Source organism: Gorilla gorilla, chromosome 6 (assembly GCF_029281585.2).
Source record: "Gorilla gorilla gorilla isolate KB3781 chromosome 6, NHGRI_mGorGor1-v2.1_pri, whole genome shotgun sequence".
NCBI lineage: Eukaryota > Metazoa > Chordata > Mammalia > Primates > Hominidae > Gorilla > Gorilla gorilla.
The window spans coordinates 107,985,755-107,999,292 of NC_073230.2; the positions used below are offsets into that span (position 1 = coordinate 107,985,755).

General features: G+C 36.3%; 1 protein-coding gene across 2 annotated transcripts in view; it reads left to right on the plus strand.

The window, feature by feature from the left end:
• Window positions 1-13,538, plus strand: part of SEMA3C (semaphorin 3C) — a 177,281-nt gene that overhangs the window by 141,166 nt on the left and 22,577 nt on the right. For both annotated transcript variants that reach the window (XM_004045659.5, XM_063708674.1), the window contains exon 13: window positions 13,431-13,519. In XM_004045659.5, coding sequence (XP_004045707.1) covers window positions 13,431-13,519 — 89 coding nt within the window. The remainder of the gene's footprint in view (window positions 1-13,430; window positions 13,520-13,538) is intronic.

Consider the following 13,538-nt stretch of genomic DNA (forward strand, 5'->3'; position numbering starts at 1 on the left):
TGAACAGAAAGAAGTAGGAAGAGGTTAACAATGCAAGTAAATGGGTTGTTTGATGACCACATTCTGAGAGGAAAGATGTTTTCCTTACCCAGGCACCTAGAAATGTAGATAGATATTCAAGCCAGTTTATGTATGTGGTTTAAACTTTGAAAACTAACACAGAAGAACCTATCTTATGATAAAAAATGGTGCAAGAAAACAGGTTGAGTGACCATACAATTCATGAATCCCAGATAAGTAATTCTTCTCCCCAAACAGTAAAGGATTAAATAGAGAAGGTTAGCCCCGAATTTACATCTTTGGACATGCAGTTGTTGTATCTTTTGTAGGATCAGTAAAAACTTACATAAACCTGCATTATTGAAGGTGTGTCAGTTTATCTGAAATTAAAATATAAATAGAAACAATTCTTATTGTAAAGAAACAGGAATACTAAAATGTGATATGTAATTTTTAGTAATTCACAAAGTCCTAAAACATTAATTTTAGTGATTGCTGAGGCCCTATGTGAATATTCTTTAGCTATATCACAGGAAATAATGGTAATAATTCATTTTTTGATGGATTATCACTTGAGCCAATACTATATTATGGGGTTTTTTTTAACCCTCACAGAGAAAATTTGCTTCTAGAACCAGAATATACAAACTTATTAAACACTTTTTGACACATTAGATATAGCAGATATTTTTATGAGGACAGACACCTTAGTTGAATAAATAAAGTATGAAGTCAAATCTTAAAAGGGAACATTTTGTTGTTTTCTGATTTTTTGGTAGGCTTCAATTAAATCAAAACATAACTTAGTCACTCATTATACAATTTCTAGTTTAGTAAAACCACTGGCCTTAAGATGTCTCTTTCAGCTTTGTCCCAGAAATCTATTTTTCAATTAACCTGCCTAAAGGTTTAACTCTGAAACTTTCTACAGCCATGATGGATGCAAGCATGTGTGTGCACCTGTAAAATTCTATATCAACATATGGCAGTGTGGTATGTAGATCAAGAGATGTTCCCATAGTCACCATTTCTAATTTTGGTTGTGACTTCTCCAAAACCTTGTATAAAACCAAATACAAGGTTGGGTGCAGTGGCTCACGCCTGTACTCCCAGCACTTTGGGAGGCCGAGGTCGGTGGATCACCTGAGGTCAGGAGTTTGAGACCAGCCTGGCCAACATGGCAAAACCCCGTCTCTACTGAAAATACAAAAATTAGCCAGGCGTGGTGGCATGCACCTGTAATTCCAGCTACTCAGGAGGCTGACACAGGAGAATCGCTTGAACCCGGGAGGTAGAGGTTGCAGTGAGCTGAGATTGTGCCACTGTACTCTAGCTTGGGTGACAGAGCCAGACGCCGTCTAAAAAAAAAATAACCCAAATAAAAAATAATTTATTAGAATGGTTTTTAGTGTCATTCCTGGATGAAAGGTTAGGGAATATATTTTAGCATTCAAGTTTAAATCCTGCCCTCTATCACTTATCAGTTATATTACATTGAGGAAATTATATAACATCTCTAAGCCCAGTTTTCTTATAGGAGAATTTTAAAGTAGACTTTATAGATTTACTTTAAAGACCGAATGAGATAAAATATGTATAAGCCTGAGTGTACAACCTAGCAATTAGTAAGCATTCAATAGAGACATACACACATGTACCTATATAATATCTGTTATTGAAATCAATCACACATATCTATGATATATATCATATATATTAGTATATAGCTATGCATTTAACAAGTATTTGGAATGTTTGTCACGTGTCCAATACTGTTCTATTCACTAGAAATAAGCAGTGAACAAAACAGAAAAAAGCATCTCCTTTCACAGAGCTCAGATACTTGTAAGCAATACAAATGGTAATGAACAATATGCATGCAATTATTTTCCAGCATCACCTACATTTGAGTACCCACTATATTAGGAAAAGCTGAAAGCAAAAACAAGAAAATATATTTTTAAAACTTCAGTAACATCATAGATGAATCTGTTGGTAATATGTTGGTGGCATTTCTTTCATTTGGAATTTGTAGATAAAAGTAAAGCACTGGTGTGTATAACAAAAGTATATAAATAATTTATGTAACAGGTGAAGAGACAAATAAGGAAAGGCAGTTTCAGACTACGTGGAGTAAAATTAGTTATAATCTGTAGAATTTACAAGAAAGGTTCACGTAGGCTCTTTTCTTTGATCTTGAACAACCTTGTCAGGTGTGTAGGGCAAATACTATATTCACATTTTATAAAGAAACAGAAAGGATTACAGTTGGCAGGTTTTACTCTAGTTTATACTGTTTGCAAGTGCAAAACGAGAATGAATAAAATGGAAACAGAGGACGTTATTGCAGATTCTGGAGAAGGTGGTATATTTTCTTTTCTTTCTTTTTTTTTTTTGTAATTTACTTGGCAGTATTGTAGGGACTGCCATTAACTGGTCTGTTAATGAGCAATTGTTATCTACTCCTGAGGGCTATTAATAACTGCAAAAAGAGAACCTTCGTAGAGTACGGTCTTGTACATATACGGTGTTCAGCATGTGAGGGAACAATGCAAATTAGTTGTATTCCTTCTAACATAACTGCTCTTGGGCAGACGTCATAGTGGTATCCTGATTTAGTAAAGTAATCTTTGTAGATCTGCTTTTGAGGATGTATACTCCATCATTTTAGTAAAAACAGGAACATACATTTCAGTCTATAGCTTCACTTAACTATGTCTCTTAAATTGTTATTGCCGAAGATACATATGCTCATTGTAAAAATAATCTAGAAAATAATTTTTTTAAAAAAAGGAAGAAAAGCAATTACAGTTTATATTCCCTTATTTGAAACCAAATGTGCCTCAGAAGTATTTGAATAGGAAAAGGTAATGTATTCATATATATTAGGTAAAATGACTTGCAGAACCTTGGACCACACCCTATAATAATGCACAGTACTATTTCTGCAGTGAAACAGAAATCTTCAAACCATGTGTAAAAAAAACCACCACCATAAATAGCCTGAGTCAGTGCAGGTCAGGTTTTATGACCAAATTAGTTCAAGTCAGGACAGATTTTGCCACCAAAGAAATTTAAGAAAAAAGAAAACAAACTTAAGAGTTTTAGATTTGTAGATAAAAGATAATGGGCCTGCATTAAAAGTAGAATATAATTCCCTACTTAATACAGGGATTAGACTGTAAATACTGATTTTTTAATACTCTGTAAGATATCACATATAGGTCTGTTTGGCTTTTTTATTTATTTTTTAGAGTAAATCGTTTTATTTTTCTGTCACTAAGATTTTCAGAAATGGGTCAGCTTTGTTCTTATTTCAGCTTTTATCATGTTCTCAAATATCTGTAGCAGTTCCAAAACTTCTACCTACAAACCAGTTAGCACTAACAAAAAGAGAATCATACCGGGTTCTCATTCCTTTTGGAGTTTCCATTTTGTACCAATTCCCTTCAGACTAAAAGGCATCCTTTAGAATTTCTCCAAATGCAGGAGGTCTGCAGGCAACAAAATTTCCACGCTTTTATTGATTGTTTTCACTTTTTTTAAAAGATTATTTTTGTGGATATAGAATTGTGGGTTCACTTTGTCTTTTCTTTCAGCATTTAAAAAAATGCCATTCTATTATCTTCTTGGCTTCCCTTGTTTCTCATAAAAACTTACCAATAATTACGTTCCTTGTTCCCATGACAATGTATTTTTTCTCTTGTTCCTTTCAGGGATTTTTCTCTGTGGTTTGTTTTCAGCAGTTTACATAAAATATGCCAGGGTTTGACTCCTTTAACATTTCTTCAACTTGGTTATTAATGAATCCTTATATCTGTAATGTAATGTTTTTCATCAAATTTGGGAAGTGTGTGGCCATTTTTTCAAGTATTTTTCTTCCCCAATCTCTCTATTCTTCTTGTGAAACTCTAGTCACATATATGTTGACCATTTGATAACACACAGGCCAAGAGGGTCTGTTCACCTTCTTCAATCTTTTTTCCCTCTGTTTTTCCAATTGCATAAATTCTATAATCTGTCTTCAAGTTCATTGACTTTTTTCTCTTTCAACTCCAATACTTTAATCTGCTATTAACCCCATGGAGTTAATATTTTATTTCTGTTATTATACTTTTAGTTCTAAAATTTCCATTTTATTTGGCTGATAGTCTTTATTTCTTTAATGAATTTTCCTGCCTGTTAATTTGTTGAAACCATGTCTTCCTTTACTTTTTGAATATATTTGTTTTATTATTTGAATGTTTTTGTACTAATTATAATAACTGCTTTAACGCTGTTATTTGCTAAGTCCAGCATCTGGTTTATCTCAACTTTGTTCTTCTTGACTCTTGGTCCTGTTTTCTCTCTTTTTTATACATAATGAATTATGTTGTTGAATCCTGGAAATTATGGATAATGCCCTGGGCTTGAGTTCTGTTTTCTTCCTCTGAATGGTGTTCATTCTTATTATAGCAAGCACTTTATTATTAGCTGATCACTTTGCACTTGTTTGAACTTGTACTACTCTTTGTTCGAATGCATATGCTTAAAGCATGTCACTCCAATTTCACAGGACTCAAACTCCGAAATCTCTCCCTTCCACGTCTTATCAGATTAGGTTATGGGTTTTGTTAGGGCAGGCCTAAATTAGGTCTTCCTCTGGAATAGGACACTTTTAAAATCTCAGCCTTTCTTGTGTCAGCTGGATGTCATGGTTTTTAACAAGGTGTTAATGAGATCTGACTGAGGCAAGAACAACTTCATCCAGCTTTTCTCTTCCAGAATTGCCAAACCTGTAATTTATCTGAACAGTTTTTGCAAGTAGCAACTGCAATCTGGTAAGCCTCTGGTGCTCTCATCCTGCATATATAGCCCAGGACTCAACCAGAGACTCACAGAGTTTCCACGTGGATTTCTGAAACCCACTTTCTGGACACCTCCCTTGCTCTGACACTCTGTACCACAGAATTGATTTGTTTCTGCTGCCCCACATTTTCATATGTGCCTCCTCATCTTAGTGGGACCACCATGCTTAAACACAAGCTCTCTGAACCTCTGTTGGGATTGTTCCCAGACAGAAAGTGGGGAATGATCATGAATATTAGCTTGTGAGTATCCTTTCTTCTGGTCTTGCACTGCCTGTTATCTGTTACCTAAAAAGAATGGCCTCATACATTTTGTCCAGTTTTTTTATTTGCTTACTGCAGGAAAGTACTCTAGTATCAATTACTCCATCATGGTTAATGGTCATATTGCCCTCCAGAAAGATTTTCCTGATTACATTTCTACCAAAAGTGTTTGAAAATTTCTGTTTCCTTGTTTCTATGCCAACTCTGGGCTTTATCATTCATTTTGCTGAAGATCATTATTTTTACAATTTCATAAATCATATATACTCTAATTTTCAAAACATGAAAATTCTTTATTATAATTCTGCTTGAAGACTTCCCCTGAATATTTTAATATATTGCAAGTAAGTCAGTAATTTAATATAGTGGTAGAAAATGTGTTATTTTAGCTAAAAATAGAAAAAAAATTGTAACATTTCTATTTTAAAAACCAATTTGTTAGCTTTCTCTTTGATTAAATGAAGACAACTACCAAGAAATGAAATAGGTTTAAAAAATTATACTGTTTGTCTCTCACGATTCTTTAATGTTTGAGCAAACACATGTTTCTTCTCTAAAGCTTATTTAATATGCAGCACCTCCAAACATTATGTCTGTGGTGTGATGTGGGAGCCAGCATCTGTATTTTTAGTAAACTCGCAAGGTGACTTTGAGTGAGGTAATCTGAAAGCCAGACTGTGAGAAACTGTTTGTATAATTGAACATGACTGTAGGTGCTAAGGAGCCAAGTGAAATTAATGGTATCAGCAAATAAACTTGAAAGGCACTGAGTACACTATTTTCCTCATAATGCAACAAAGTATTTTAACTTTTCTGAAAGGCTCTGCAGGAAAAAAATAAAACAAAAAAAACATGTTTAACCTAGTTTAACCCAGTACTTCCAAATTTATATGACCCTATAAACTCTTTAGCATCAACACACTTGGGAGGATGATTAGATGGCTTTTGTTGAGACAGCCTTTCTAAGGGCCTCCCCTCAAATACAGACACTTGAGATGCCCTTGATGACCAACTGGGGCTCTAATACCCCCAGGGCTGAAGCCGAAGGTGTCAACATTACAGCTTTCCAATTACCAATTCAAAGCTTACCATGTGAGAAACCCTGCTAAACGTGAGAAATTGTGCTAAATAAGTCAGTTTAGAAATACTTCATATTTTTTGTAACAAGGCATACACATGCACAGAATGCTATCTTTTAAAAGTAGATTCAGTGAACTAAGAAAGATTTTATAAACTCGTGATTCAGTTTTATTCTGAAATGTTAAAACTCACTATTAAAAGATTTTAGCAGCAGTTTGATTACCTAACAGGAAAATAAATGTATTAGGAATGGGTATTTTAACATAAAATAAGGCAGCCAATTATCAGTATGTAATTATAGAAATTAATAATTGACATGTCTAGTCATACCTCCCTCATCTCTATTAAGCATTCATTTGACAAGCAAAGATTTTGCAGTTCTTTTTTGGGCTTTCAAAGTATGTTTCCGTATTTTAATAAGCAAGTTGTCTCAGAAAATTATTAAAAAGGAAGAGATGCCTTTTAGTAAATATGGTGATTTTATCTTTTATAATACTACTTTAAATTAATACTAGAACTAATCATTTTGCAATAATTTACCCCTAATATCGTGTACGGGGCTGCCTAGGTTGACACCTAGGAGCACGAAGAGCACAGGAACTTGTGTGACTGTGGGCGACACACCCATGAAGCTGGCCCTGACTAGAATACATTTATAGGTTAGCAACCAGGAGGAAGGGACTGGCCAGATCTCATTAAGGAGGCAGTGTTCCCCCAAATCCCTAGGCAACCAGAAGCGCAGGGGAAAGCAGACAGTTTGGCACATGAGTTTCCAGGGAAACCCCCTTAGGACTGTTTACATAAGACTCAGGAGATAGATATACAAATGACTATTCCAATGACCTGCTTAGTAGTGAGCTGTGTTTGATCACTTGCCTGAGACAGCCAACACTTACTGTACTTACAAATGCAAGCTGATTTCTTGGCTAGAGACAGTGGAAAGGTTTAAGGATAATTGCTGTGCTCCCTTATATTAGAAAAAAATTAGATAGTATAAAATAAGGCAGGAAGGAAGCCTGTCTAGGAAATTTTCTTTAATGATTTAATAAAACAAAAGAAAATAAAAATATCTCATATGGATTGATGAGTCTGCTGTGTTACCTTTGTGCATAGAGTTGCATTATGCAAATCACTTTGCAGATTTGTCTTGCTTATTCCCACAGTGCTTTAATGTATTTAGAGTATCTCTGTTATCTGTACCTCACAGAAGAGAAAATTGAGGGCCAGTCAAAGAAAGTGACTACAATTGTGTCAAAAGTGTACTCAGCGATGGAGCTAAAACTAAAACATAACTTCCATTTACTGAGAACGTTATTGATGTGCCAGACACCATGCTAAGCAATTTCCATGTCTTACTTGTTTAATTTTTATTAGTCAGAGCTCTTTCAACTGAAAGTGACCGCACACCTTACTCAGACTACTTAAAACAAAATAACTGTTTTCTTCATTTAACTGAGAAATCCAGAACACAGCCTCAGACATAGCTGAATTTGTGCTAAGATGATGTGATCAGGAACTTACTACACAACCTTTCAGTTTTACTTCCTCTGCATTGCTTGTTCTCAAATGAAGTCTGCATGTGGTAGCAAGAATGGCTCCAGCACCTCCAGATTTACAAGCTTTAATGCTCCTGAATTTCAGAAAGAAGAAGAGGCTCACTTACCTCATTCCCAGGAAAGGCAGGGCCCTCACTCTTTTCTAGGTCAGTTCCTGTGTGAATCACAGGGGCAAGGGTATGCTCTTATTGGCCAGCCCTACATCACGTGGGCCTCCCTGGAGCCGGAAGAGAGGTAAACCATTCCTTAACCAGGTAGACTGAAAATGAGGTAGGCGGTGTTTCCGAAAGATGTGTCAGGGTGTTAGTGCCAAAAGAAGGGAAGTGATTCTGGCTAGGCTTTAGCCTTAGCTTAATGGATTTTTAGATAGCCGTTATGAAAAGCATGGTTATTTTTTACGTTTTACACAATAGCAAAGTGAGGTTTAAAGAAAAAAAGAAGTGACAGCTTCGCTGTAACTATATCATAGACATGGTGCCTTCCCCAAGGATATAAAAGCAATAGTCCAATTCTGCAGAACACTAAAAAGGATTTATAGTTGTGAATACATTCAGGGAATACCATTCTCACCACCCCCAGAAGGAAAACATTTGATAAGTATATTATCATCTTCAAAAGAAAGGGCATGCAGATGGCTTTATGTGGACATAAGTAATTGGAGGTTTTATGGCCATTCTGGAATGCCTGTCTCTCAATGACTAACATTTTAATGGGAACACACTTACTGCTCAGAAAACCATAAATTCTAGGTTCTGAACTCTTGAGTCCAATGCCTATGTATGTTTGCATCCATACTGCCCAACTCACTCAGTACTTTCTTGTTGAATCAATGAGTGAAAATGGGTAGAACACAACTTAAGACTACTTACTTAATTATTAGTAAATGATACAGTGCAAGGATACCTCGGAAGTATTCCTCATACAGGGAACTCATTACCATCAAGACCAAAAATAACAAAGGAAAAGAGAAATGACTAAAAGTGGTATTGTAACTTTTACTGCAAATGGATAAAAAGCAGTTTTTGTATTGTGGGTTTGTTTTTTTTTTTTTTTTTTTTTTTTTGGAGACAGAGTCTTGCTCTATCCCCCAGGCTGGAGTGCAGTGACACTATCTCAGCTTACTGCAACTTCCACCTCCCAGGTTCGAGCGATTCTCATGCCTCAGCCTCTTCAGTAACTGGATTTACAGGCTCCTGCCCCCATGCCCAGCTAATTTTTTGCATTTTTAGTAGAGACAGGGTTTCGCCATGTTGGCCAGGCTGGTCTCTAACTCCTGACCTCAGGTGATCTGCCCATCTTGGCCTCCAAAGGGCTGGGATTACAGGCGTGAGCCACTGTGCCCGGCCTGCATTATCTTTTTATTAGCTCATCTTTATAGCCCTTCTTTGTGTAATATTTTTAAAATGGTATGCATAAAGTATGTTTGTTGTGAGCCTTGTCAGAAGGAAATGGGGATTTCTGTAAAATTTTGCTCTCATAGTAAGTGAAAACATTGGGGAATATGGAGTCAGTTGTCTCATTTGAGAGTACTTATTTCTTTTCAGAGCTGATAGTTTTATCTATCAGAACCTTTCTAACCAAAACCTGTTTTTATGCAGTTTTATTTGGAGCTGTGTTATACACAGCCTCTACTCAGTCTCTTTTCATAGGGCAACTGTAGTTAAGAGTAATTTATTGTATATTTTAAAATAACTAAAAGAATGGAATTGGAATGTTCCTAACACAAAGAAATGATAAATGCCTAAGATAATGAGTACCCCAGTTACCTTGATTTGATCATTACACATTGTATATCTTTATCAAAATACCACATGTACCTCATAAATAGTACAACTATTATATATCCATAATGATTAAAGATAAAAAAAAATTTAAAGAGTTGCAAACAAGAAAGAATGTAGATTATGCTGTCACATAGAATGGTAGTGATTCTTACAAACTGCAGCAGGGAACCATAAAACTGTTAAGACTTGTTAAAAAATGCTTTTTATGATAACATGCTCATATAACAAAGATTTTACATCTGTATTCTTCTGAGTTTTCTCTCCTTCATGCCTACAAATTAATTCAACAAATATTCAACAGGAACGTATATGCACACACATGCCTGTGGTCATTTACACACACACACAAATCTTGCCCTAGCTATCACAGTTTCATGGCTTTCAGATCAAGTGTTTTGGTATGTTGTATTTCCCTAGAAGTTTCCACTGCTAATTCCAATAGGTTGTTAATAGAAATTAACGAACACCTCCAAACACATGCATCCATTTTCAGTTGTGACAGGTCTCTGCACAGCATCCCCATCCCCAAATGTTTTTTCACTTCTAATCTTTACTTGTATTATTTATCTTCCAAGAAAATTGTCTAAGTTGTTATCAGGAGTAATTCTTTTTTTTTTTTTTTTTAGACGGAGTCTCGCTCTGTCGCCCAGGCTGGAGTGCAGTGGCGCGATCTTGGCTCACTGCAAGCTCTGCCTCCCGGGTTCACACCATTCTCCTGCCTCAGCCTCCCGCATAGCTAGGACTACAGGCGCCTGCCAGCATGCCTGGCTATTTTTTTGTATTTTTTAGTAGAGACGGGGTTTCACTGTGTTAGCCAGGATGGTCTCGATCTCCTGACCTCGTGATCCGCCCGCCTCGGCCTCCCAAAGTGCTGGGATTACAGGCGTGAGCCACCGCGCCCGGCTATCAGAGGTAATTCTAAGGAAGTGGCTGCAAATCAGATATTTCAGAGCCTTTTAATTAAAACTAGAGCCTGCAAATCTTTGGGATGATTATTATTTTCACTTTTTTTGAGTGTGGCTTAAGAAGTGAATTTTAAATTACAGAGTATGCTTTGCAACTTCTAAGATTATGTGCTTATACTTTGTGTCCTTACAAATTTCAGGCATTATTCTGGAAAACTCTGTCTTGCTCTTTTGTATAAACATTATTTTTAATTTAGTGGATTTTTATTTTTCAGTTTGCAGTGTTTTAAAGTTGAGTTTATTTTTTATTAAGAATTACTTTGACTCTTTCAATTGGATTCATAAAACACAAACTATAAACATGAGATAAAATCTTTTATGTCAGAGTAACTCGTGCCTGTGGAATAGAAGCCAACTTGATATGTGAGATTTGAAATTTATAGTATTACTCACTAAATGATTTCTGGTTGTAAAGTCCCGTACAATTCAGTTCAAGTTAATTCTTCTTATAACATTTTCAGCAGAATTTAAAAATGTGCATTATGTTGATGATAATGCATATTTACAAATTATAAATTTACAGTTATAATTTAAAAGAGGAATAACTTGATATTTATGATCCAACTCACTAGTTAATAAAAACATTTTAAGTAAATATATTTTTACTTTGCCAGATTACTCACAAATTTGCTTTAACCCCCACATTGCTAAATCTAAACTAGTGTCTTTTAAACCTAAAATTTATGTGATTGGTAGAGTGGCGTGATTATATGCATAATGTTTACATGACTTGTGAAACCATTTATAAATCTTGACATAAATATTTTTTCCTGTATTCTTATATTTATTTTGACATCTCAATTTTTGGCTATCTGTAATTGGGACATATGAGTAAATTTCTGATTTGATTCAGCTTATTTGGATCATCTAATTTCAAAATTTCCTCTACATTTTGAGATATCCAAAGAAACATATTGCCAGCTTGTTACTGGGAGCAAATTTGTGTGGGTCTGCAGCAACCCAAGTTCCTGCCTCCTCAGAAGAAAGAACTTGACCAAGGGGCCTAAGGCAGAGTGAGAGACTAAGGCAAGTTTTAGAGCAGGAGTAAAAGCTTATTAAAAAGCTTTAGAGCAGGAATGAAAGGAAGAAAAATACAATTGTGCGACTTGAGAGATCAAGTTTGCAGTTTTGACCTTTGACTTGGGGTGTTACAAGTTCTCATACTTCTGGGGTCTTGGGCTCCTTCTCCCCTGATTCCTGCCTTGGGGTGAGCTGTCCGCAGGCATGGTGGCCTGCCAGCACGTGGGAGGAGAGCATGCGCAGTGTGTTTACTGGAGTTGTGCCCATGCTCACTTGAGGCGTTTTTCCCTTACCAGTCTAGCATTCCTAAAGGAAGGTCATATACCAGTAAAACTCTCCCATTTTGCCTGTTAATGGACATGCTTGAGCTCACTCACTCAGCTCCTGAGATCTTACTGGGAAGCTGCTGATCACCAGTTTCAGATGTTTCCATCTACTGGGAGACTGTGTTTCCCTGGCACTGTTAATGGTGGAGGGTGTCCAGGTTCTTGGCGTCTTGAGGAAAGAACTGGACAAAACACACAAACAAAGCAAGGAAGGAATGAAGGGTTTTATTGAAAATGAAAGTACACTCCACATTGTGGGAGCAGGCCTGAGCGTAGGGTCTCAAAGGCCCCGTTACAGAATTTTTTGGAGTTTAAATACCCTCTATTTGGGGTACACCCTATGTAAAGGAAGAGGATGAAGTAAAGTTACAAAGTCATTTACCCGGCGTATGCCCTGCGGAGAGGATATTTCCTGTCATAGCTGAAGTTTGAATCAGCTTTATGTTCCCTGCCTCCATACCCTGTTTTCCTGCCTCAGCACCAGCTGCAACCAGTTATTATTTTAGAGAGACATGACATGTGATAACTGCCTGACCATCACCTGTTGGTCGCCTGACATTACTGGTTGGGGGTGGGGGACTCTGCTCACCTATTCATGTCTGACTAGCTACGTACTGTAACAAACTGACAAATAAAATTGTGTAAATAGTAGAACTTTTCTATGAATAGGTGTCCACACCTGAAATAAAATCAGTTGTGTTTCTGTTTTGAAGACGATTTTGAATGGTGAATGAAACATTTTACCATGTCGAAAGTCCATCACAGTTAACAGACCAAATGTGAATTTTCCAATCCTAGTGACTTATACAGTTATTATAAAAATTCATTTGTAGTCATCTTTCTTCAGTTAATGAAATCATTGTTTTAATGTTAACAAAATGAGATTGTCACTTTATAATGTTGGTGTGGAGGAGAAAGTAATATTAATGATCAAACTTAAACTTATGTATTGTCTGGTTACATTGGCTCACCACGCCTGTAATACCAGCACTTTGGGAGGCCAAGGTGGGCGCATCATGAGATCAGGAGATCGAGACCATCCTGGCTAACATGGTGAAACCCCGTCTCTACTAAAAATACAAAAAATTAGCCAGGCATGGTGGCGGGCACCTGTAATCCCAGATACCCGGGAGGCTGCAGCAGAACAATCGCTTGAACCCGGAAGGTGGAGGTTGCAGTGACCCAAGATCACGCCACTGCACTCCAGCCTGGGCAAGAGAGCAAGACACTGTCTCAAAAAAACAAACAAAAAAACCAAACCAAAACAAAAAAACTTATGTATTGTATTATAAGAATACACATTTGGTTCCGAACTTTTGACTTAACATTCTTTCCTTCTCTCATAGTTGTAGCTACACCCAATGTGTGCAAAATATAAGATATTCATATTAGTTCCCCTTGAATTGTATGTGTTTCAATTTTTACGAGATTTGGAATACATTCAGCACATGGCAATGGCTTAATACATACAACGTTTTTTGATTACTAAATACTTATGTAAATAATGGTCCAAGTCAGTAGTCCTATGTCTAAATAGCTTTCTTTTAAAAAGTATTGTAATATCTCATTGCTTCTTTTTTTAATTTAGATCGGGGTACTGTGCAAAAAGTGGTTGTTCTTCCTACTAACAACTCTGTCAGTGGCGAGCTCATTCTGGAGGAGCTGGAAGTCTTTAAGGTTTGAACATCTCTTCTAT